The sequence below is a fragment of the Anomaloglossus baeobatrachus genome, chromosome 1, assembly GCF_048569485.1.
Source record: "Anomaloglossus baeobatrachus isolate aAnoBae1 chromosome 1, aAnoBae1.hap1, whole genome shotgun sequence".
NCBI classification, from domain to species: Eukaryota; Metazoa; Chordata; class Amphibia; order Anura; family Aromobatidae; genus Anomaloglossus; species Anomaloglossus baeobatrachus.
This window is the reverse complement of record NC_134353.1, coordinates 745799678-745826800: the sequence shown is the minus strand read 5'-3', so window position 1 is coordinate 745826800 and position 27123 is coordinate 745799678. Positions and strand designations below refer to the sequence as shown.

At 44.6% G+C, this 27123-nt stretch overlaps 1 protein-coding gene across 3 annotated transcripts in view; it reads left to right on the top strand.

Moving 5' to 3' along the window:
• Positions 1 to 27123, top strand: part of CFAP251 (cilia and flagella associated protein 251) — a 235633-nt gene that overhangs the window by 193748 nt on the left and 14762 nt on the right. For all 3 annotated transcript variants that reach the window (XM_075323342.1, XM_075323353.1, XM_075323331.1), the window contains exons 20-21: positions 7730 to 7958; positions 14560 to 14661. In XM_075323342.1, the coding sequence (XP_075179457.1) occupies positions 7730 to 7958; positions 14560 to 14661 (331 nt within the window). The remainder of the gene's footprint in view (positions 1 to 7729; positions 7959 to 14559; positions 14662 to 27123) is intronic.

The window sequence follows — 27123 nt, the reverse complement described above, 5'->3', positions numbered from 1 at the left end:
GTGTTTGTGGGTGGAGGTAAGGAAACAGCATCTGAGAAGGCTCTGCAGGGACTTATGGACTGAACATAATCTGAAGGGCTGAGGTTTGGGAATGTACCTGTTTTCCTGCCTGTACATGCCATGTGATATCCGTACCAGCGCGGTGCTTTATGGAGTTGAATAAAGCAGGCTGTGATCTTAAGAAACTGTGCCTCCTGTGTCTACCTGAAGCCCTCATGCTGAGCGAGTAACCCCCTATGTTGCAAGGTGCAACGTCACATATGGTGGAGAATGCGGGCAGCGTTCCCAGGAGCACGTGGTGGATATACACAGCTGTGGATCGGCGGGTCCACGAACAGTGACAGCGCCCTCAAGCACCTGGTGGTGAATCAGCAGGTTGTTGGGGTTCCGTGCTGCAGTGGCGAGAGTCCAGCGACTGGAGGTTCCAGGCCAGCCCGGAATTGCGGGGCCCTGCTTGGTGAGCAGTGATACACCACAAGCTGGAGATCCTGGTTGTACGGGCGGTACAACCCGGAAAGGTTAGTGGTTCTCTAACCCTCCCTGTCTTTGCCCACCGGGTATTACCCATTGGAGCGCCCCTCCTGTTCCTCTTCTCGTTGCATCATGGAGGGGCTCCTGAAACAGCTGCTGCGGAGCCAGCAACACCAACAGCATGTGCCAGGAGGTCCAGTGACGGCAGTGGGGGCTGAAAGCCGAAAAGAGGGAATGGGTCATGCAGACGTTGTGGAGGAGCTGTACCAGTTCCTGGTGCAGGGACAGCAGGAGCTGTCAGTGTGCAGTGATGTGGCAGCCATGGACCAGTTTGAGCGTTCCCTTCGGGGGCCGGTATGGACACTGGGTGCCCAGGGAGATAAGGGCGAACGGTGTGAACTGGGGGCTAAGGACATTGCATGGAAACCCCAAAAGGGGGCGGAGTCCCAAAAAGGGGTGGTTGCCCAAAAGGGGGCGGAGTCCCAAAAAGGGGTGGTTGCCCAAAAGGGGGCGGAGTCCCAAAAAGGGGTGGTTGCCCAAAAGGGGGTGGAGTCCCAAAAAGGGGTGGTTGCCCAAAAGGGGGCGGAGTCCCAAAAAGGGGTGGTTGCCCAAAAGGGGGCGGAGTCCCAAAAAGGGGTGGTTGCCCTAAAGGGGGCGGAGGCCCGGAACGGGGTGGTTGCCCAAAAGGGGGCGGAGGCCCGGAACGGGGTAGTTACCCAACAGGGGGCGGAGCCTCAGAAAGCGATGGTGACCCACAAGGGGGTGGAGAATTTACAAGCCAAACAGGTAGACTATAGCAAGGGGCAATGGGGTTCGCCTTACATATGTCCTACCTGCGGTATAGGCTATCCATCCAGTATGAGGCCACAGAAGTGCTCCGTGGACTTGAATGGGCTACGTGTGTCTGGTCTGTTAGACCCGGGGAGCCGGTTGACCTTAGTTAGACCCATGCCTGATCTCCATGTGATGGTGGGTAGGATGATAGAAGGAAGTTGTGTGCATGGGACCACTAAAGTATATCCTCTGGCCAGGGTGATGATTCAAACGGCCAAACGTTTGGGACGCCCTGATGTGGGTGTAGCGCCAGATCTGTTATATCCAGTTATCATAGGACGGGACTTTGAGCTCTTTCAGGATTTATGGAAGACAGAGGCCGGGACCGATTGCACAGGAATGAGTCGGCCCTCGCCTAAGAAAGCCTCTTTTCCGTATGAGGTTATACAGATTCCCTGTGGGATATTGGGGTGCAATGAGGAGATGGTACCTCCACATAAGGACTGTCAAGAGTTAGGGGTGACCATGACGTCTCCAAAAGGAAGTGACAGTGTGACCACTACAGTTATAGTAGCTCCAGAAAAGGGGGCCGACATCTGGTTAAGTGGGGACGTGTTAGTCCAGGACACCAGGGGGAGTGACGATGACTCCAGTAAAGACACTGACTCCAGAAAGGTGACAAGCAAGTACAGTGAGGTACAGAAGTGTGAGAAGGGGAAAACTTCCTCCCGACGCCGAAGACGTAATAAGCGCCGAGAGGTGGCACAGTGTATGCCGCCTGAGGGTGCAGAGAAAGTGAAATACCTGGGTAATGAAAACACGTTGCCAGTAGCAACTGCTACGGTAGAGTCAGACAGTGATATCCTACAAAAGAAAGAGGAATCAAAGACTGAACTGACACATTGTCACGACAAAAATCAGCAGGGTGAAATTGCAGGGAAGGAACCGACCAAAGAAGTAATGGCGGTGTCTCCTATAATTTCTAAGCATGAAGCTGGTGGTCTGTCGGATGAAAGCACTGTAGGAGATGAAATCCAACAGAGTAATACAGGAGACGGAATCCTGGACAGTATTGGTGGAGTACAAATCCACAAAGGTCCTGGTGAGCAGACCGGTAAGCCACCCAGTGTTGAAGTGATGAATGTTGAAAATGGTGCCAAGGTTCTAAGAAGAACAGAGTACCGTGCTGAAGGGCGTAACACCCTGGTAGAAGGCGATGCTGTAAACTCCCAAGAGAAGGCAGAGGGTGACACTGCACAGACCCAAGTGGAAGGTGGAGGGAATGCAGTGAAGTCCCAAGACACAGCTGGTGCTGTAAAAGTGGAAAGAGCCTCTGAGGAAGAGGTGAAGTCTGGACGTGAGGTCTCATCAGAAGCTGAGAGCCTGACTGACTCAGTGGGTAAGACCAAGATCGCAGACAAGAAGATTGGCTCAGCTAAGAGCCTGAAACCCGAAGGCTCTGAGGCCGGGGCGGAACCCGAGGTGTGTGTAACTCAACAGGTGAAGCCTTTGGTGGAGAATATGGAGGAAGGCAAGAGACCTCAGGAACAGTCTGGTATCCTTGACAGTGAAGGAAGCAGACCAGTCTTCAAGTGCCGGATAGACGTGCCGGAAGACTTAAGAGAAGCCTGTGCCAGTGAGAGGGTGCATGAGAGATTCCAGAAGGCAGTAGGAGCCTGTAAAATGTACTTTGCCGCAGAGACTAATCAGTTGGTGGTGTGCTCTTTCAGTGATGTCACAAAGAAGCGAGTGGCAATCCTGAGTGACATGCACCTACGGTGTCTTCGTACGAAGTGGATCATCACTGCAAAGAAGGATGAAGACACCAGACGCTTGGCGCAGCTGACCGCAGGCTTTCAAGAAGTGGTGGTTGTGAAGAAAGCATTAATTGGACTGGCATTGAGAGCACTAAGAAATAATATTAAGCAAGCCAGGAAGGTTCCAGGTGTCACAGCTGTGCATTTAGATAAAGACAGTGGAACATTTTGTATCTATGGGACAACTGCAGAAGCGGTGAAGACAGCTCGACGGTTGTTGGAGTTTGTGGAAGAGATTATGCAAGTGCCCAGAGAGATGGTCTTGAAACTTATTGGACGACATGGAAGAGCCATGCAGGAGATGGTTGATAAGACCGGTGTGACGACATTAAGAATTGATATTCATAACGAAGCCAGGAGGCCCTGTGAAGTCGGTATGGTTCCATGTGCCATTGTGGGCACAACTGGGTGTGTTGAAGATATACGAGCCCTCCTAGAATACCGTTTGGGATACCTGGAAGAGTTAAAACAATTGAATCGAGAAAGACAGAGGATTGCAAACCAACTTCGCCACGTTGGTGTGGGATGGCGACCATATAGGGGCTATGGCCCCGAAAAAAAAGGTGGCCCGCTCTATGAACGTGTTGCTTCAGAGGGCAAAAGCAAGTCCAAAGGTAAAAGGAGCCAGGGTCATAGAGGACCCAGGTATTCATCGGGCTATAGCACAGACTCTGAACTGTCTCAGGCCTGTGAGACACAATCCAGAGGACTGAACGAAAGTAGCGATGTGTCGTTAGCCAATGTCGTTGACAAGAGAGTGCACAATCCGAGAAACAGACGACGATGCCCGGGTAGAAGAGCCCACGATAGATTTATACACAGACCCTGCGGAGGGCTTGGATATGGTGCCTCTTCTGGCAGTTCACCGCTGAGACCCCTCGATAGTGACCCCTCTAGTGGTCGGGATAGCTCAGGGTTGGACGGAACGGTAGTATCGACTGGGAGAGAGACTCCCTCCTACACTGACCGTGGGTGGCAGCGTTGGAGAGCTGGGACTGACCAGGGGGCGTATGAGAGAGTTCGCTGGGGAGGGTCCGGTGACTGTGGCGGACGGTACATCAAGGGCTGTAGTCCGGGGCGGACAGAGCGGGTGCTCTTGTCCGCTATGTCAAGGTGCCAAAACCCCCCGGCTTTGGGCAGAGGGGGAGGATATGTGATATAATCACTGGTACTGTGCTGAGAGGGTTAAGGTGTGTTACCTGGGCCGGCTCTGTTGTGGACAGCTAATGAGATAGGTGGGACGGCTGTTCACCATATCTCCACCTCGGGGTGTGGTCCCAGGAATGAAAGTCAGGCCTCTGGACACACCCATGGCCCTGCTCTGAGTTTCCTGTGCTGGATGAAGTAGCCGGGTGTGTTTGTGGGTGGAGGTAAGGAAACAGCATCTGAGAAGGCTCTGCAGGGACTTATGGACTGAACATAATCTGAAGGGCTGAGGTTTGGGAATGTACCTGTTTTCCTGCCTGTACATGCCATGTGATATCCGTACCAGCGCGGTGCTTTATGGAGTTGAATAAAGCAGGCTGTGATCTTAACAAACTGTGCCTCCTGTGTCTACCTGAAGCCCTCATGCTGAGCGAGTAACCCCCTATGTTGCAAGGTGCAACGTCACAATATATATATATATATATATATATATATATATATATATATATATATATATATATATATATATATATATATATATATATATATATATATATATATATATATATATATATATATATATATATTTCTACTATATTTAGGTAAAACATATAAGAACCTGTGATTTCAAGTAAGCACAAGTTTTCATTTACAGAAATGTTTCAAAAGATAACATGGTAAAAGAATAAAAGGAGAAAAAAGAAAGAGGGTGGGGAAGAGAAAAGAATAACACAACCGAAAAGGTAGAGCTGAGAAGGTGGAAAATGACATTGGTTGGAGAGAGAAGAGGTACCACCTGTTAAGGAAGTGAAAATCCAAATCAAGGGTGAACCATGGGAGTTTGGAAATTAGTATCCAGTATAAATCTCAAGAAGAACATAAAAGCAGGTCTAATGCGGGCGTCACATGAGATGATCTATCGTGCGATATGTCGTCAGGGTCACGGTTTTCGTGACGCACATCCGGCATTGTTTACGACGTTGTCTCGTGTGTCACCTACGAGTGACGCAGAACGTTCGCAAATCGTGTATCGTTGACACGTCGCTCATTTTTAAAAAGTCGTTTATTTTTCTTTGCGCCGGTTGTTCATCGTACCCGGGGTAGCACACATCGCTCCGTGTGACACCCCGGGAACGATGAACACAGCTTACCTGCGTCCCGCGGCTCCTGCCAGCTATGCGGAAGGAAGGAGGTGGGCGGGATGTTTACGTCACGCTCATCTCCGCCCCTCCGCTTCTATTGGCCGGCCGCTGTGTGACGTCGCTGTAACGCCGAACGTCCCACCCCCTTCAGGAAGTGGATGTTCGACGCCCACAGCGACGTAGCTCAGCAGGTAAGTACGTGTGACGGCGTTTTAACGACTTTGTGTGCCACGGGCAACTAATTGCCCGTGACGCACAAACGACGGGGGTGGGTACGATCGCACGATAGATCGTATTGTGTGACGCCCGCATAAGTATTTAGTAATCTGTTCAATTTACAGCCAATGGAACCAAACTTTGTGTAGGTATAATGGATGGAAGAGGTAAGTTCCTCCATGTGCATAATTTCGTTAACCTTTGCCAGCCATAATGAAATGACAGGACAGGTGTATTTTTCTAGATTAGCGGAATACATGCATGTACAGCCATTACTAAAAATCTTAGTAAGGATTGTTTATAAGAAGCAATGGGATTCTCACAGATTGAGCAAGAATAGAGCAGCGCCCATATCCTCAGAGAAGCCTGTTATTCTACGTATACTTTATTCATGACCAAAAAGGGGAAAGCACTTTACACGTCCAAAAGGTATGTACACAAGAACTTTCTGCATCACTTACACATCCAACAACTAGGGTCAATGGATGGAAATAGAGCATGTAGACAAGTGGGCAATCTATACAAATGTAAGAGTACTTTATAGCCCACCTCCTGGAATCTAGAACTAATTAAAGCTTTATTGTGTGAGAAAAATAATCTGTGTTCAGTACAAAGATTGATATTTAAGTCTGCTTCTCATAGTAGAATGTATAGGTTAGTCCAGAGGGGAGATGGACATGGAATAACTGTTGGAGACAAGGTGCCTAATTTGGTCTGATCCAAGACAGAACATTCCCAATTGCATTTTAACCTGGGGAAATAAAGATTTAGGTGGGGCGTTTTGAGAAAATGTTTTAGATGTAAAATCCTACAATTAACCTAGCAAAGCTGGATCCATTTTAGCTGCGAGTTACTCAATGAAGGGCCAAGAGCAGCCCTTAGAAAAACTCTCTGCTTCCAGGCCTTCAGCTATCCAAGACTTAAAAATAGGATTAATATGGCAATGTTCAAATTCTGGGTGACCTAATGTGGGATTTAAGGCTGAATAGGGAGTAATAGCAAGTGAGCGTATACTTGCATTACAACACTAACTAAAGGTGGAACCAATAGTCGGGTGTGCTTTCAGATATTGAGGTATGGAGGATGTGACCCATGGGAGAGTTCACAGGGGGATAGGGCTGAAGCTTTGCTCTCTCTCTGTACCCACATCTTAGTTTGACCATTTCTACACTAGTCAACCACTCGGGAAAGAAAACTGGCCAGTTGGTAAGACTTGATATCTGGAAGTCCTATGCCTGCTGTATCTGTTTTTTTTTTTTTTGGCCGATACACCAGAGTTTTCAATTGTGGTAATAATTTAGCTTTGTTTTTTTATTTAAAGTATTAAAAATTGTTTGAAAGGAAAATTAATTGCATTGCAATGTTAACTTTTTTTTTCTACCAGAAAACTGGTGCAAGTTGCAAAATCTCCCTCAAAGTTCTCAATCTCTGTCTGCCGTAATGTCGGTCATCCTGAAATCCCACCTGAAATGCGTTGTTATACCTTTAACAGCTTTTTTCATCATTCTCTTCTGTGAAGTCTGTTGAAGTAGGCAAAAACAGAGGCAGGCAGAAAACCCTGCTACACTACCTACAAACAAGTATGCTGCCATTAGCTCAAGAGTGATGGAGAAGTTATCTATTTCTGTGTAGTGCTTTGGATAAAAAAATAAATAAAAAGAGTGAATATACCAATAAATATTGTAAGCCTATATTGCGTGTGTATCTTACTGGAATAATATTTAAAGGGCACCTGTCGCCATGAAATTGCAGTCCAATCTGCAGGCACCATGGAGGAGCAAGGTAGATTGTTATATAATTTTATTAGATTCAGTATAAAGTTGTTTTTTAACCATTTAAATCTTTTCTTTCTGTCATTCCCAGCCAAGTGGGCGGTCCTATCAGTGATTGATGGCTGTCTAAGTAAGCATACAGATATGGATGTCAGTCACCAATAGGACTGAAAAGCCCAGAAAGAGCAGAACATTAAAAGATTAAAACACAGATTATACTGAATCGTTTCTTAGAAAACTGTCTACTCCGCTCCTCCTGCTTTATAGCATAGTGCCTGCAGGTTAGACTTCATGTTATTGGACAGGTTCTCTTAAAGGAATTAAAAAAAGTTAGTACAGAATAACAGTTAGCCAATGACTGAGATACTGAATCGTCTTCTTTTTTTTTTAGGTGGAAAATATGCTAAATGAAGTGAAATTTAGTGAATATGTAAATACCGGACAGCAAGTCACTCATATCAACCTGGGCGATTTCATAAAACTTTACATAAATCACAGACCTGCCTTTGGAGTATGTTTGGAAGAGCTACAACAGGCTTTTCAGGTTCTTGGTTTCAGTAATGATAATGGGGAACAGGCTATAAACAGAGGACATTTATTGCAGCTGCTGCAGACAAAGGGTGAGTAACTACATACGGTCCACCCACATGTATATGTTTGTCAGGTTTCACAATTCCTTGAAATACGGATAATGCTCGGGTGGCAATACCTGGTCTGATCGCGGAGTTTCCTAACCTAACGGCCCCATGTGTATACCTCGGGACAGAAGATCCTGCTTTCTACACAGGGTCGTAATCTGAATACGGTCTGTGTTTCACAAACATCTGAAATCAACCTTCTCTTTATTTTTACAACTATGGTAAATGTAATGCAAATAGAATATGTAAGGAAGACAAAACATAAATGTGAGTGCAGATAAAAAATGGAGCCTCGGCTGATAACAGATTCCATCTTTCATTTTCCAGTGATAAAATGAAAATGTGATTGGTTGCAATAGGCAATTGCTCCTGTAAGCAATTGTTTTATACTTAGATTTTTTTTTCCTTTGGTGACCGTGCAGTTAGGTAAGCAATTTACAATGTACTGTTAAAAGACTGTGACTGTTATGTCTATAAAACACTGTATATTAGAGATAAAGAAAATCTGAACTTAAAAGGAGTGTTACAGTTGCAGCAAATAAAAATTATTGTATAAAGGATATTATTATTATTATTATTATTATTATTATTATTATTATAGGCCCATTTATTCCATGGCGCTTTACAAGTGAAAGAGGGTATACGTACAACAATAATTAACAATACAAAACAGACTGGTATAGGAGGAGAGAGGACCTTGCCCGCGAGGGCTCACAGTCTACAGGGAATGGGTGAGGGTACAATAGGTGAGGACAGCGCTGGTTGCGCAGTGGTGTACTAGACTGAGTGTTATTGTAGGTTGTAGGCTTTTTTTAATAAATGGGTCTTCAGGTTCATCTTGAAGCTTTCCACGGTAGGGGAGAGTCTGATATGCTGAGGTAGAGCATTTCAGAGTATGGGGGGGGGGGGGCACGGGAGAAATCTGGTACACGATTGTGGGTAGAGGAGATAAGAGGAATAGAGAAGGAGATCTTGTGAGGATCTGAGGTTGCGGGCAGGTAGGTACCGGGAGACAGATTGTGGGTGGCTTTGTACGTCATGGTTAATGTTTTGAACTGGAGTCTTTGGGCGATGGGAAGCCAGTGAAGGGATTGGCAGAGTCGCGAGTCTGGGGAATAGCGAGGGGAGAGGTGGATTAAGCGGGCCGCAGAGTTTAGGATAGATTGGAGAGGTGCAAGAGTGTTGGAAGGGAGGCCACAGAGCAGGAGGTTGCAGTAGTCGAGGCGGGAGATGATGAGGGCATGCACTAATGTTTTTGCTGATTCTTGGTTAAGGAAAGCACGGATCCAGGAGATATTTTTGAGTTGTAGTCTGCATGAGGTGAAGTGGGCTTGGATATGTGGCTTGAAGAATACAGCAGAGTCGAGGGTTACTCCAGGGCAATGAGCTTGTGAGACTGGGGAGAGTGAGCAGCGATTTACTTTGATGGATAGGATTGTTGGAGGAGTTGAGTGAGGAGGAGGAAAGACAATGAATGAATTCTGTTTTGTCCATGTTAAGCTTTAGGAATCACGCAGAGAAGAAGGATGAAATAGCAGACAGACATTGTGGAATTTTGGTTAGTAGGGAGGCGATGTCAGGTCTAGAGAGGTAGATCTGTGTGTTATCGGCATAGAGATGATACTGAAAGCCGTGGGACTATATGAGCTGTCCCAGGCCGAAGGTGTAGATGGAGAACATCTACACTTATAGACATAATTTCACGTAACTCTCTCTGCATGAATACCTCACAGAATTCAAGATCTCTGCTTGCAGTTAATTTAAAGGAACCTTATTTTTATTACTTCTTGGGGGTAAAACCCAGTTCTAGTCTTGTAACTGACACACTAGTGCATAATTTACATCTTTACTGGCTTTCTCAGGACAGCTGAACAAAATTGCTTAGGTGAGATATGGGGCACGGTTTATATAAACCCACCCAAAGGGTGTTCCACTGAGGATCAGGGTGTTAGGGGTACTTTGCACGCTGCGACATCGCAGGCCGATGCTGCGATGCCGAGCGCGATAGTACCCGCCCCCGTCGCAGCAGCGATTTCCTTGTGATAGCTGGCATAGCGAACATTATCGCTACGGCACCTTCACCTGTCCTGCGACCGTCGCTCTGTCCGGCGACCCGCCTCCTTGTTAAGGGGGCGGGTTGTGCGGCGTCATAGCGACGTCACACGCCAGGCGGCCAATCGGAGGGGCGGAGATGAGTGGGATGTAAACATCCCGCCCATCTCCTTCCTTCCGCATATCCTACGGAAGCCGCAGTGACGCCGGTAGGAGATTTTCCTCGCTCCTGCGGCTTCACACACAACGATGTGTGCTGCCGCAGGAGCGAGGAACGACATCGGACTGTCGCGTCAGCGTAATCATGGATTACGCCGACGCTGCACCGATGATACGATTACAACGCTTTTGCGCTCGTTAATCGTATCATCGAGCCTTTACACACTACGATGTCGCATGCGATGCCGGAAGTGCGTCATTTTCAATTTGACCCCACCGACATCGCACCTGCGATGTCGTAGTGTGCAAAGCCCGCCTTACTGATAGGGTGTAGCGTTATTGGGAGAAGGGCTTAAAATGCCCTCAGAAATGTTGATAACTATACAGGTACAAAAAAAACCCAAAAGATAATGTAAGTATATCTTCAATCTTCTATATTGATTATTCTGGTCAGTTAGTCCAGGTTCTTGTATAACACCCATGGTGTGGCAGTATGCCACCTGATCAAACTGCATGTGGATAACAAACCTGTGCCATGTACAGGTAAAAAATGATTATTTGCTCTCAGGAGGAGAATCAAAATAACTTTACAACCCCCCCCCCCCCCCTGTAAAAACAAAGTTTGGGTGCTTTAAGTATGAACACCACAGCATCTCTGTGCTAAGGTACACTCTGTGCTCAGTCCAGTGTGAGCCACTTGCAGTGTTTGAATGGCTCGCACTAGGGGTAACAACAGCGTGAACGGATGTAGTGTGCAAAGTCATAGGAAAAACACCGCCTACCCTCCCACGGAAGTGTTCTGCTTATGGCTGCCTGTATGTGGGCAGAGACCCGAACTGCCAATCAGTGACTTCCATTGGTGTTCGGCTCAAGACCGAACCTGTGGACATTCAGTTCAGCTGCACCTGCAGAACCAAGCTTCAACAGGTTCACTCATCTCTAGTTATGATACATTTTAAAGGGAACCTATAGACATTTGACATTGACAGTGAGGTGGTAATCACAACAGCGGGGATTTGTCAGACTGCCATGCTTGTGACATTGTAGTCCTACTAGTTATACAAAATAGCAAATAAACAACAAATCGGACCTTGACTAGACAAGCATCCCTGAATTCTCGGTTTTAACCCTTGCAGCATGCTGTCTTCATATTACATAGCAAAAAACCTGCTGACAGATTCCCTTTAATCTAGCCTAGTTGTGGGTATACAAAACCTTGTATGCAGCAATATTATAATTATTGGCGTAAGATCCCAGTCAAATGTCAGTGATTTTTTTTTTTTTTTTTTTTAGTACACAGAAAACCCCCAAAATACATGAATATATGAAGATTCCCATAGAACATCTACCTATTGTAGTCTATCTATGAAAAACTGATGTCTAAATGAGCCCTCAATTACCAAGTGGAGATTCTCCTAAAGGGCAAGACAAAAACATCTGGTTTGCAGATCACTTTGTCACACATTCCTTTGGGAACCCCAAATCTCTCACTGCATTTGTCAGGCATTTTAGCTTCTGTTGAGTTCTATTTTTTTGTCTTTTACTAGAATTGTAAAAAAATGGGTAAGTCTTAACTAATCAGGACAGTTTCCTGCAGGCTCATCCATCCCGATGGTGGAAACAATTAATGCCGCTTTCAGATCTTTGCTATATAACACCCCACGGCATCCTCATAAGACAGATTTTCATACCTTGCAAGTAATCAATAAATGCAAATAGAGATATTGATTTATTTTTTTTACTTTCTTTTCAGGAATTGATAAATTGTTTTGAATAATTCTAGATATTTTCATTATACAAAGAATTACCGTTATGCTTTTCCTTTAATCACTTTTATCTATAAAGTGGGTAAAGGGACTAAGTGAGTAGGCTGCACAGCAGAGCACTTCACTATATATGAAATGGGAAATCGGTGATTAAAAAGAACACTGTTTCCCTGTTTCCATTAATAGAGATTTCCAGGACTAGCTCTTTTTCTTTCATAGACCTTTCCAGTGTAGAGATTACAAAATGAGTTCTACTCGCTCACCAATGCCTCTCCACCACTGCTGTCAGATTTTGTTGACACTGTGGCAGTGCAAATATGACTATGGCATGTTATCACTGCAGCCAATCAGTGGGCTTAGGGCTTCAGCATGTGACCACTGCAACCCATCACTGAGCTCTGTGACCCACATCACTATCACATTGATGTAGATCACAGAGCCCAGTGATGGGTTGCAGTGGTCACATGCTGAAGCCATGACGTCATTGCTGCAGTCAACTAAGACCAGCTGCAGCGTAAAAACAGTTCTATAGCAGCTTTGGCCAAGTAAAACTCATTTTATTATTTTTTACACTAAGGAAACAAATGAAGATAAAGTTAATCCTGTAAAATCCTTTTATATTTAATCCAACTTTTTCACTATTAAAGGGGTTCAATGAAAACTTGTCAACAGTCAACAAAAGTGATAAAATGGCAAAAAGATGTATAATCCCTACTGAGTCAGCTATATACCTCTACTCCCTGTAGGTTTTCTGTTTATGTAGCTGCAGCAATGACATCCTCACATGACCACTGCAGCTAATCACTGTCCTAAGACATGTGACTGCTCAGGTCAGTGACTGGCTGCAGCAATCATGTGGGGAATACAGTATATCATTACTGCAGAAAAGATAAACAGAAGCCTGGAGGGAAGGACAAGGCACTGAAAAGATGTGGATTACATAGGTGATATTTAATCTTTTTGGTGCTTTATCACTGTTGATGGCTGTGGGCAAGTTTGTCTAGAAGGTGAAAAACTCCTTTAATTTTTTCCAAAACCTATCACACACAGAACTAGTATGGAGGCCATACACAGCTTACTCCAGCAACAATGTGGTATATGAGGGACTGCTGATAAGTCTTTGTGATTTTTTTTTTTTTGTTTCTATGGTAATGAATGTTACATCACATGAAAGCCGTATGTGTCTAATATGTTTTCAAAATTTTGTGTTTGTTGCTTATGGCAGCAGTGTTCTACGCACACGGGAAAACAAAATGTCAGAGTCTAATGCGATATTCACAGCAACTGAGAGCATAGGAGTGATAAAATTTTTTGTTTCTTCAAGGAAAGTCCGCAAAGGATATTCATGGTGATATGTCACAGACATTTGGGGGATCAATGCCCTTCATATTCCACAGTTAAGAACTGGGTTGCCAAATTTAAAATGGGCCACTTCAGCACCAATGATTAGGAACGTCCTGGACGACCGAGAGTGGTTGTTGTTCCGGAGATCATCAATGCTGTGCACAACCTCATACTGGAGAATCGACGAATTTCAGCTAAAGCAATACGGTAGTAGGCATCATGGGGATTTCCCGTGAACATGTTTGTGTCATTATCCATGAACATATGGACATGAGGAAGCTATCTGCAAAGTGGGTCCCCAAATGTTTGACAACAGTTCAGAGAAGCATGCGAGTGAAAACTTCCCAGTCCATTTGTCATCGTTTCCGGACTGATAAGAACTTCCTGGATCGACTGGTCACTATGGATGAGACATGGATTTATTTGTATGACCCTGAAAACAAGGAGCAGTCAAAAGAGTGGAGGCACAGTGGTTCTCCTCGTCCAAAGAAGTTCAGGGTGCAAAAATCAGCCACTAATGTGATGGTGTCTGTGTTCTGGGATAACGAGGGAAAGCGTCTAGTGGACTACCTTCAAAAGGGTTCCAGCATCAATGCAAAGTATTACATTGAACGTTTGGACCAATTGAAGGCAGCTCTGAAGGCCAAAAGGCACGGCAAGCTGTCTAAAGGAATCTTCTTCCTGCAATACAACGCCTCCACTCACACTGTACAAGTGACGACGGAAAAACTGGCAGAGCAGGGCTTCCAGCTGGTTGACCACCTACCTCATTCACCAGATCAAGCTCCCGCCGACTGTCATCTGTTTCCAAACCTGAAAAAACACCTTAAGGGTACCAAATTTCACACCATTTTGTGATGCCATGGCTGCTACAGATGCCTGGTTTGAGGCACCACCGAAACCCTTCTTTTTGCTAGGCTTACAGAACTTAGAATACTGATGTAAGAAGTGTGTTGACATCAGTAGAGAGTACGTGGAATAAATGTTTCATCATCCTATCTTGTTTCTTTCTGGGTAAAGCCAAAGACTTAGCAGTAGCCCCTTGTATATTGCAGAAAAGTCAAGTTTATGATTGGCCACTAACATTACAGCCTCAGAGGAACAATTGACCAGGCGTTTTAGAAGACAATTAGTCCTACGTGCCGATCCTGGATACTTGTTTTGACCACAAGTGTTCACTTGTCTATATTTATCAGTACTTACGTGTGCCAGTATTATGTGTAAAGTGATTAGATATGTTAATATTCACATTTTTCATACAGGAGAACATATGACAGAAGAAGAACTTGCAGATTATCTCAGTACCTTGTTAGGTCTAAACCCAGAAGGAGGAAGTTCTGAATTAGGTATCTCCAATGTTACAGGTAGGTAAAAAGATATCTGATGCATAATATATTTACTGCCAAAATCATTTTATCATTTTATTGGTTTCATATACCTTTTATACCCATTTTTTTTAAGTAAATAAACGAGGGGTGGTACAAAAAATTAAAGGGAATCTGTCACCAGGTCTAATCTGAGAGCAGCATAACGTAGGAGCAGAGATCCTGATTCCAGTGGCGTTTCACTTAGGCCCGTTTCACACATCCGGCATTTCGCCGGATTGCCAGATCCGGCACACTCCAGTACAGTGTAATACAGTACAATAGCATCGCGGCAAGCTCCAGTCACATGCTGTCATGTGACTGGAGCATGTGACGGGAGCTTGCTGCGATGCCATTGTACAGTATTGCACTGTACTGGAGTGTGCTGGATCCGGCAATCCGGCGAAATTCCGGATGTGTGAAATGGGCCTTACTGGGCTGCTTAGTATAGTTTTGATAAAATCACGGTTTAATCAGCAGTAGATTATCATTCGAGGACTATTTGGCGTGATGCCACGTAGTCCAGCAGATGCATGAACTCTGTATAACTGCTAGATCTGCAGCAGAGAAAATATTGATTTTATCAAAATGACAGCAAAGAGCTCAGTAAGTGACACATCACTGCAATCAGGGTCTCTGTCTCTACATTATGCTGCTCTCAGATGGGGGAGCAAAAACCAGGTGACAGATTCTGTTTAATTGAGCTTTTCACACTTGTTACATATATATTAGCCATAGTGGAAAGCGACAGAAAAGAGTGGCTCCAGGTTTAGCAGACTTGGAGCAACCATATACAACATGATCACCCATTTATTAGAAAATCTACCTTACTCATGGGTTTTCCACAGGTTCCCATAAGAATAACAATTACTGTAGATCTCATCAGCAAAACCTGTGGTGACCAGTAGTGATGGGCGGACCCGGACTGTAAAAGTGTGGATCCACACGGTTTCAAACATACCAGAGTCCAGACCCGGCTCGGCATTCTCAGGGAATTCTGGCTAATGATCCGGGTCTAGCACTTGGGAACTAAAAAAATAAATAAAGGAAAAATAAAGAAAATAAGAATGAAGCAAGCGCTTCCAACTTACCGAGGCTCTGGTGCGGCTGTAACTGCTTCCAGGCCTCTCAATTCACTTCCGGAACCGTTCATTATCACGAATCCATATGCACTGCTTTCCCCGCCCACCGGCAGTCCTGGCATCTGTGATTGGTTGCAGTCAGACAGCGCCCCAGCCTGTGTGACAGCATCTGACTGCAACCAATCACACTCTGTCTGCGTGTCACTATCGTGTTGTAAAAAAATTAATTAAAAAAAAAAAATAAAATGACGTAAGATCTCCCATATTATCATACCCAGCACAGATAAAGCATATGGCTATAGTCTGCAGCCCCCAACCGTGCACTTATCTTGGCTGTGTATCAAAATAATAGGAACCGCATGTGGGTTGTTTTTTTTGTTTGTTTTTTTTTTTGTTTTTTTAAATTGTTTTTAAAATGATTTATTTCAATAATGTGTGGTCCCCCCCAGTTTCGATACCCAGCCATGATAACCCAACATCTGGGGCCTGGTATTCTTAGGCTTAGGACCCCCAAGCTTATTGGGCCTCCCCAGCCTAAAAATAGCAGCCTGCAGCTGCCCAAGATTGCCACATCCATTAGATGTGACTGTCCTGGAACTTTACCCGGCTCTTCCCGATTGCCCTGGTGCAGTGGCAGTTGGGGTGCTAAGGGGTTAATAACAGATCAAAGCTGCCACTAAGTCCTAAATTAGTAATGAGAGGCATCTATGAGAACCCCCCATTACTAATCTGTAAGTGAAAAGAAATAAACACGAACCCCTGAAAAAAAGCTTTATTTTAAATTAAATTAAAAAAAAAAACCCTCTTTCACCCCTTTATTAATCCCCAAAACACCTAGGTCCAACGTAATCCACACAAGATCCCACAAGGATTCCCTCTCTGCTACATCTTAAGGCACAGCAAGCGGCTATAGAACAATAACCGCCTGCTGTGAGCTTCAGGCAGACTGAGTGAGCTGTGTGATCAGCTGCATCAAAAATAGTATTGTCATGGATAGTTAATGGTTGGGGCCCAATTTCATTTTGGAAATTTCCCAGACCATCATTATTGTTTAAAAACACCATTCCAGCATTTTTCTTTCTTTTACCGCTAGAGTGGTGCTTCTTATCTAAGTTCCCTGACCCTACTTTCATACTTACCTGCCGCTGTCTTCATCTCCTATCACTGCCTCTCCATTGGTCACCAGCAGATTGTGGCCTGCCAGCTGCTCCAGTGAATTATGGTGTTTGTGACGCACATCCGGCGTCATTAACGATATCGCAGTGTGTGACACTTATGAGTGACCTTAAGGCCCTGTGCGCACACTGCGCTTTTACCCGCGGTTTTACCCGCGGTTTTGCTATAGAAATGTTTGTACTCTTTCTGCAGACATTTCCCAGCAAAACCTATGGGGAAGAAAAATAGATGTGCGCACACTGCGTTTTTTTCTCAAATAAAATCTTTCTGCAGAATTTCTTGAGAAAATTTCTTGAGAAAATGTGCATGTCACTTCTTTTCCGCAGGTACCTGCGGTATTTCACTCCATTCACTGTAATGTAATTGCAAAATACCGCGGGTATACCGCAGGTAGCAAATGATGTGCGGTATACCCCCAGTATAGCCGCGGTTTACTTGCGTTAATGTTCATCACTGCCTGCGGTTTGCAGGGAAGTGATGTCATTATGACAGGAAGAGGAAGTGGAGCAGAGTAAACACACACATCACACTCACTGGACGCCGCACGGAAGCACTTCCGTGTGACCTCCCAGGTGCCCGTGCAGTGTGTCCCGCTCCAGCCCCGCGGATGCCCGCACTGCAGTGTCAGTGTCTGCCCGCAGTATCAGCAGCTTCTCACGCTGCAGTGCTGGCAGCCGCGGGGATGACGAGCGGTGCTGTCAGGAGGTTAGATGAGATCATTACCTGCTGTGACGATCTCCTGCAGTGCTGACGTCACCGCTGTCACTGCCGTCTATGCCAGTCTCGCGGGCGGCCCGAGACTGTCACTAGCGGTGACATCACGGGCTCTCGCGATACTGCTGAGAACGCGGCGGGCATAGAAGGCAGTGACGGCGCTGACATCAGCAGTGCAGGGGATCGTCACTGCAGGTAATGATCTCATCTTCCTGAAGTCAGCGCTTGTCATCCCCTGCAGTGACCTGGGCTGACCTATTGATGTTAGCTCAGGTCACTGCATTGCTCTCCCAGCCAATGGGGAACATTCTGTTCTTCATTGACTGGGACAGTGACTATGGTATGGATTACTCCGGACCTGGAATTGATTGTTCTTTTCAATAAATTGGTGAAAGAGGGAATGTTTTGGGGAGTGTTTTTTCAAATAAAACTTTTTTTTCTTGTCTATTTTTTATTTCTTACTGACTGGGTTTGTGATGTCGGGTATCTGATAGACGCCGTGACATCACTAACCCCAGGGCTTGATGCTAGGTGACATTACACATCTGGTATCAACCCAATATATTACCCCTTTTGCCACCGCACCAGGGCAACGGGATCAGTTGGGGCGAAGCACCAGGATTGGCACATCTAATGGATGCGCCACTTCTGGGGCGGCTGCGGCCTGCTATTTTTAGGCTGAGGAGTGTCCAATAACAGTGGACCTCCCTAGTCTGAGATTACCAGTCCACAGCTGTCTGCTTTACCTTGGATGGTGATCCAATTTGGGGGGGACCCCACGTTTTTTGTTTTAAATTATTTATTGTAATGTAAAATAACCGTGGGGTGCCCTCTGTTTTGGATTACCAGCCAAGGTGAAGCAGAAAGCTGTGGTCTGCAGGCTGCAGCCGTCTGCTTTACCCTAGCTGGCTACAAAAGATAGGGGGGATCCCACGTCATTTTTTTTTTAATTATTTATTTTTTGGCTAAATACAAGGCTAAGCACCCTTTAGTGCCACATGAAAGGCACTAAAGGGTGCCAGCTTAGAATATGCAGGGAGGTGGGACATAATAGATAAGAAAGACATATATAATCTATCTATTCATATTTCCCTCTATCAATTATCTGTCTATCTATCTATCTATCTATCTATCGATTATCTATCTATTATCTATATTATTTATTTCAGTTACAGCATAAAAAACCGGAGGGACCAACCTGCGGAAAAAACGTATGCGTTTTTCCCACGGTTTTGGTGCGGTTTTTTACCGCAGGTGCGGTAATCTTCAACTCCCAGAAGTTTCTCAAGAAATGTTCTTGAGAAAAATCACTTTTCTAGTGTGCACATAGCCTAAACGATCGCAAAAGCGGTCAAAATCGTTTGCCGCGGAGAGGTCGTCCTGAAACAAAAATCGTTTTCTGTTTATTAGCAATGTTGTTCCTCGTTCCTGTGGCACCACACATCGCTGTGTGTGACACCACAGGAGTGACGAACATCTTCTTACCTGCCTCCACCGGCAATGCGGAAGGAAGGTGGGCGGGATGTTACGTCCCACTCATCTCCGCCCCTCCGCTTCTATTGGACGCCTGCCATGTGACGTCGTTGTAACGCCGCACGAATTGCCCCCTTAGAAAGGAGGCGGTTCGCCGGCCAGAGCAACGTCGCAGAGCAGGTATGTGCATGTGACGCTGCCGTAGTGATAATGTTCGCTACAGCAGCGATCACCACATATCGGCCGTACGACGGGGGCGGGTGCTATCACACTCGATATCGCCAGCAAAGGCTAGCGATGTCGCAGCGTGTAAAGCCCACTTTAGAGTGCCTCGTTCTTGTTCTCATAGACTTGCGTTGAGAGTTTGACGTAACTTCTGACTTCCGGAATGACGGCAAAAAATGGTAACTATATTAGTAACGCCAGGGACCTGAGATTAAAAGCAACACTCCAGCACTGAAAAAAAAATCCCAAAATGATGGAGCCTTAAATGTATGTGTGTGTAGGTGTGTATATGTATACATATATAATATATGTGTGTATGTATAACCAAAGAAATAAGCCAGACCATAAATTCATATACGTGTAATATGTAAGAGCACATTCACACTGTGGCCATTTCTCAGACAAACCCAAGAAAAATGCCAAAATGAGCATACCCTGTTTTTCTCTTGTTGTTGTTTTTTTTTTTTGTAAGCGAACATCTGAATAATGCCGAATTGTGATTCCATAAAATGATAGATACAGTCAGGGCCAGAAATATTTGGACAGTGACACAAGTTTTGTTATTTTAGCTGTTTACAAAAACATGTTCAGAAATACAATTATATATATAATATGGGCTGAAAGTGCACACTCCCAGCTGCAATATGAGAGTTTTCACATCCAAATCGGAGAAAGGGTTTAGGAATCATAGCTCTGTAATGCATAGCCTCCTCTTTTTCAAGGGACCAAAAGTAATTGGACAAGGGACTCTAAGGGCTGCAATTAACTCTGAAGGCGTCTTCCTCGTTAACCTGTAATCAATGAAGTAGTTAAAAGGTCTGGGGTTGATTACAGGTGTGTGGTTTTGCATTTGGAAGCTGTTGCTGTGACCAGACAACATGCGGTCTAAGGAACTCTCAATTGAGGTGAAGCAGAACATCCTGAGGCTGAAAAAAAAGAAAAAATCCATCAGAGAGATAGCAGACATGCTTGGAGTAGCAAAATCAACAGTCGGGTACATTCTGAGAAAAAAGAAATTGACTGGTGAGCTTGGGAACTCAAAAAGGCCTGGGCGTCCACGGATGACAACAGTGGTGGATGATCGCCGCATACTTTCTTTGGTGAAGAAGAACCCGTTCACAACATCAACTGAAGTCCAGAACACTCTCAGTGAAGTAGGTGTATCTGTCTCTAAGTCAACAGTAAAGAGAAGACTCCATGAAAGTAAATACAAAGGGTTCACATCTAGATGCAAACCATTCATCAATTCCAAAAATAGACAGGCCAGAGTTAAATTTGCTGAAAAACACCTCATGAAGCCAGCTCAGTTCTGGAAAAGTATTCTATGGACAGATGAGACAAAGATCAACCTGTACCAGAATGATGGGAAGAAAAAAGTTTGGAGAAGAAAGGGAACGGCACATGATCCAAGGCACACCACATCCTCTGTAAAACATGGTGGAGGCAACGTGATGGCATGGGCATGCATGGCTTTCAATGGCACTGGGTCACTTGTGTTTATTGATGACATAACAGCAGACAAGAGTAGCCGGATGAATTCTGAAGTGTACCGGGATATACTTTCAGCCCAGATTCAGCCAAATGCCGCAAAGTTGATCGGATGGCGCTTCATAGTACAGATGGACAATGACCCCAAGCATACAGCCAAAGCTACCCAGGAGTTCATGAGTGCTAAAAAGTGGAACATTCTGCAATGGCCAAGTCAATCACCAGATCTTAACCCAATTGATCATGTATTTCACTTGCTCAAAACCAGACTTAAGACAGAAAGACCCACAAACAAGCAAGACCTGAAGGCTGCGGCTGTAAAGGCCTGGCAAAGCATTAAGAAGGAGGAAACCCAGCGTTTGGTGATGTCCATGGGTTCCAGACTTAAGGCAGTGATTGCCTCCAAAGGATTTGCAACAAAATATTGAAAATAAAAATATTTTGTTTGGGTTTGGTTTATTTGTCCAATTACTTTTGACCTCCTAAAATGTGGAGTGTTTGTAAAGAAATGTGTACAATTCCTACAATTTCTATCAGATATTTTTGTTCAAATCTTCAAATTAAACGTTACAATCTGCACTTGAATTCTGTTGTAGAGGTTTCATTTCAAATCCAATGTGGTGGCATGCAGAGCCCAACTCGCGAAAATTGTGTCACTGTCCAAATATTTCTTGGACCTAACTGTATATACAGTACATCACAAAATTGAGTACACCACTCATATTTTTGTTAATATTTTATTATATCAAGCGTATTTTAACAACCTCATCATTTCTCTAGCCAACAATCCTAAACGACTCTTTGAAACTTTCCATTCCCTCCTCGGACCAAGAGTTCTGGCTCCAACCACCAACCTCAGTGCAGATGACCTGGCCAATTATTTTAAAGAAAAAACTGACAATATACGCCAGGAAATTTCCTCCAAGCCTCATAACACCACACATTGTCTGCCCTCCTACACTTCATCTAGCTCACTTTCACTCTTTGATCCAGTCACAGAAGAAGTCACCAGGCTCCTCGCATCTTCTCGCCCTACTACCTGCACCAGTGACCCTATTCCCTCACATCTCCTTAAATCTTTCACCCCAGCTGTCACCACTCACCTAACTAAAATATTCAATCTCTCTCTCTCCTCTGGTGTCTTTCCCTCCTCCTTCAAACATGCCACCATACACCCATTACTTAAAAAAACCATCCCTGGACCAAAATTGTGCCGCTAACTACAGACCTGTCTCTAATCTCCCATTCATCTCAAAACTCATGGGACGCCTGGTCCACTCCCGTCTAATTCGCTATCTGTCAGATAACTCTCTCCTTGACCCTCTACAATCTGGTTTCCGCTCCTTACATTCTACTGAAACTGCTCTTACTAAAGGCTCTAATAATCTACTTACAGCTAAATCTAATGGTCACTACTCCCTGCAGATCCTCCTGGATCTCTCTGCTGCATTCGATACTGTGGATCACCAGCTTCTCCTTACTATGCTCCGCTCTATCGTGCTCAAGGACACCGTTCTTTCTTGGTTCTCCTCTTAACTCTCTGACCGCTCATTCACTGTATCCTTTGCCGGATCCTCTTCCTCTCCTCTTTCCCTTACGGTCGGGTTTCCTCAGGGTTCAGTCCTTGGCCCCCTCCTTTTCTCTCTATACACAGCACGTATTGGACAAACGATCAGCATATTTGCTTTCCAGTACCATCTCTATGCTGATGACACCCAACTGTACACATCTTCTCCTGACATCACCCCTGCACTATTACAAAATACTACCGATTGTCTGTCCGCTGTCTACAACATCATGTCCTCCCTCTATCTAAAACTGAACCTATCAAAAACTGAACTTCTTCTGTTTCCTCCCTCTCCTAACCTTCCAAAACCCAATGTTACAATTTCTGTGTGTGGCTCTACCATTATGCCCCAGCAGCACGCCCGCTGTCTTGGGGTTATTTTTGACTCCGATCTCTCCTTCACTCCCCACATTCGTTCACTTGCTCGCTCTTGTCAATTCCACCTCAAAAACATCTCTAGAATTCGACCTTGTCTTACCGTTGACTCTGCAAAAACTCCTACTGTCACTCTCATTCATTCTCACCTGGATTATTGTAATTCTTTACTAATTGGTCTCCCTGTTACTAAACTCTCCCCTCTCCAATCCATTCTGAATGCCGCTGCCAGGATCATTTTCCTCTGCAACCGCTTCACTGATGCCTCTGCTCTTTTCCAGTCATTGCACTGGTTGCCTATCCGCTACAGGATCCAACATAAACTAATCACTCTCACTCACAAAGGTCTTCACGGTTCCGCACCACCCTACATCTCCTCCCTCATCTCTGTCTGACACCCCACCCGTGCCCTCCGTTCTGCTAATGACTTAAGACTGACATCCTCAACAATTCGAACCTCCCACTCCCGTCTTCAAGATTTCTCACGAGCTGCACCAATGCTCTGGAACACACTACCAAGAGCAATCCGATTAATTCCCAACATCCACACCTTTAAGCGGGCCCTAAAAACGCATTTCTTTAGACTAGCCTATCACCTCACTGTCCTGATCTAATCTAGTCCCTTTCTGCCCTTCATAACAAAACATTTACTTCCAATTCTTGTCCCCTGTACCTGTATAAATTCTGGCCGATGACTGGTTCATGCAGCTGGTTTTGAATACCCTATTAAATTGATGGTTTGAGCATATATAACAAGCTTTTCTCCCCCTATTCACCTTTTGTGCCTCCCCTATTTCCTCATAGACTGTAAGCTTACAAGCAGGACCCTCACTCCTCCTGGTATCTTAATTTTGCTATTTTGTGTTGTCTCAAATTGTCTGTACATGTCCTCTCTGAATTGTAAAGCGCTGTGGAATATGTTGGCGCTATAGAAATAAAACTTTATTATTATTCATGAGACAGCACTGAAGATATGACAATTTGCTATAATGTAAAGTGGTCAGTATACAGATTGTATCTGAGTGTAAATTTGGTGTTCCCTCTAAATAACTCAACACAAAGCCATTAATGTCTAAACCTCTCACAACAAAAGTTGCATCTTATCCTGGCCACTGGAAGCTCAACATGGCATCTCATGGCAAAGAATTCTCAGAGGATCTGAAAAAAATAATTGATGCTCTACATAAAGATGGCCTAGGCTATAAAAGTTTGCCATCACCCTGAAACTGAGCTGCAGCACGGTGGCCAAGACCATACAGCGGTTTAACAAGGCAGGTTCAAGTCAGAACAGACCTCGCCATGGTAGACCAAAGAAGTGGAGTGTAGTGGCTCAGCATCCTATCCAGAGGTTGTGGTTTGAAAATAGACATAAGAGTGCTGCCAGCATTGGTGTAGAGGTTGAAGGGGTGAGGGGGTCAGCCTGTCCGTGCTCAGGCTATATGCCGCACACTGCATCATATTCGTCTGCATGCTAGGGGCCTAATCGCTGCCATCTATAGCATGTTGGCAAATATGAACCTTTCGGACCCAGTTAGGCATACTTATATGAAGAGATGGGAGGGATGGGTTGGACGACCTTTGTCAGAGGCGGTCTGGTCAGTGGTGTGGTCTAGGGCAAATCAGTCCTCATTTAGCACTCTTTACAAGGAGAACCAAGTCAAGGTTCTTATGACATGGTATCACACCCCAGAGCTCCTGCACAGGTTTAATCGCACCTACCCAGATGTATGTTTGAGATGTGGGAGTGGGGGGCGTCCTTATATAGTGCTGGCCAAAAGCATTGGCACCCCTGCAATTCTGTCAGATAATACTCAGTTTCTTCTTGAAAACGATTGCAATCACAAATTCTTTGGTATTATTATCTTCATTTATTTTGCTTGCAATGAAAAAACACAAGAGAATGAAACAAAAATCAAATCATTGATCATTTCACACAAAACTCCAAAAATGGGCCAGACAAAAGTATTGGCACCCTTAGCCTAATACTTGGTTGACAACCTTTAGCCAAAATAACTGCGAACAACTGCTTCCGGTAACCATCAATGAGTTTATTATAATGCTCTGCTAGAACTTTAGACCATTCTTCTTTGGCAAACTGCTCCAGGTCCCTGAGATTTGAAGGGTGCCTTCTCCAAACTGCCATTTTGATATCTCTCCACAGGTGTTCTATGGGATTCAGGTCTGGACTCATTGCTGGCCACTTTAGTAGTCTCCAGTGCTTTCTCTCAAACCATTTTCTAGTGCTTTTTGAAGTGTGTTTTGGGTCATTGTCCTGCTGGAAGACCCATGACCTCTGAGGGAGACCCAGCTTTCTCACACTGGGCCTTACATTATGCTGCAAAATTTGTTACTAGTCTTCAGACTTCATAATGCCATGCACACGGTCAAGCTGTCCAGTGCCAGAGGCAGCAAAGCAACGCCAAAACATCAGGGAACCTCCGCCATGTTTGACTGTAGTGACAGTGTTCTTTTCTTTGAATGCCTCTTTTTTTTTTTTCTCCTGTAAACTCTATGTTGATGGCTTTTCCCAAAAAGCTCTACTTTTGTCTCATCTGACCAGAGAACATTTTTCCAAAACGTTTTAGGCTTTCTCAGGTACGTTTTGGCAAACTCCAGCCTGGCTTTTTTATGTCTCGGGGTAAGAAGTGGGGTCTTCCTGGGTATCCTACTATACAGTCCCTTTTCATTCAGACGCCGACGGATAGTACGGGTTGACACTGTTGTACCCTCGGACTGCAGGGCAGCTTAAACTTGTTTGGATGTTAGTCGAGGTTCTTTATCCACCATCCGCACAATCTTGCGTTGAAATCTCTCGTCAACTTTTCTTTTCCTTCCACATCTAGGGAGGTTAGCCACAGTGCCATGGGCTTTAAACTTCTTGATGACACTGCACACCGTAGACACAGGAACTTTCAGGTCTTTGGAGATGGACTTGTAGCCTTAAGATTGCTCATGCTTCCTCACAATATGGATTCTCAAGTCCTCAGACAGTTCTTTGGTCTTCTTTCTTTTCTCCATGCTTAATGTGGTACACACAAGGACACAGGACAGAGGTTGAGTCAACTTTAATCCATGTCAACTTCCTGAAAGTGGGATTTAGTTATTGCCAACACCTGTTAGGTGCCACAGGTAAGTTACAGGTACTGTTAATTACACAAATTAGAGAAGCATCACATGATTTTTCAAACAGTGCCAATACTTTTGTCCACCCTCTTTTTTATGTTTGTTGTGGAATTATATCCAATTTGGCTTTATGACAATTTTTTTTCATTGAAGACAAATTAAATGAAGATAATAATAACAAAGAATTTGTGATTGCAATCATTTTCAAGAAGAAACGGAGTATTATCTGACAGAATTGCAGGGGTGCCAATACTTTTGGCCAGCACTGTATAACATATTCTGGACGTGTCCGGGAATCAATAGACTTTGGGCGGAGGTGGAGTCCTTGATAGATAGAGTGGAGGGATTAATAAAGACCCAGTGGTTTATCTGTTAAATGCCTTTCCGTCGTCACAAGGCAAATTTGAAACAAAGCTCGTGCTGCACATTCTTACAGCTGCTAAATGTCTAATATCACTGTTTTGGAAGAAAATAGCTCCTCCGTCTGTCTCAGATTTGTACGCCCGGGTAAAGGATGTCAGAAATATGGAGCGGTTGACAGCTCAGCTCTATAATACAATGGATGGGTTTCCTTCGACATGGTCCCTATGGGATACTCTCATGGGCACCTACCAGATCTGACGGTCTGATTGGATGGGTCTCCCTTAAATCCACTGAGTCGAGATTGTGTTCAGGGTAGTGAAAATATATTACTAGAATATGTTATTGCAGCATTTATTATTATTTCTTCTCCTGGAAAAATATATGACTTATGTCAGCACGATCTTCACTTGAGTCTTTTAGTATGATTCTAATTCAATGTACCATATTTTTTGGACTATAACACACACCCTGGTTTTAGAGGAGGAAAATAGGAAAATAAAATTTTAAGCAAAAAATGTGGTCATGACACACTTATGGGGTGAGGATCTGCTGCTGACACTGTTATGGGGGTAATGTCCCCAAAATCTCTACTAAGGTACCCCATCCTGCTAATGATCCCCATCCTTGTATATATTCCCATCCTGCTATATAACGCCATCATGGTATAGCCCCATCCTGCTACATAGCGCCATTCTGGTATATGCCCTTATCCTGCTATATACCGCCATCCTGCTATATACCGCCATCCTGCTATATACTCCCATCCTGGTATATACCCTCATCCTGCTATATACTGCTATCCTGGAATATGCCCCCATTCTGCTATATACCCCCATCCTGCTATATACTCCCATCCATCCTGCTATATACCCTCAT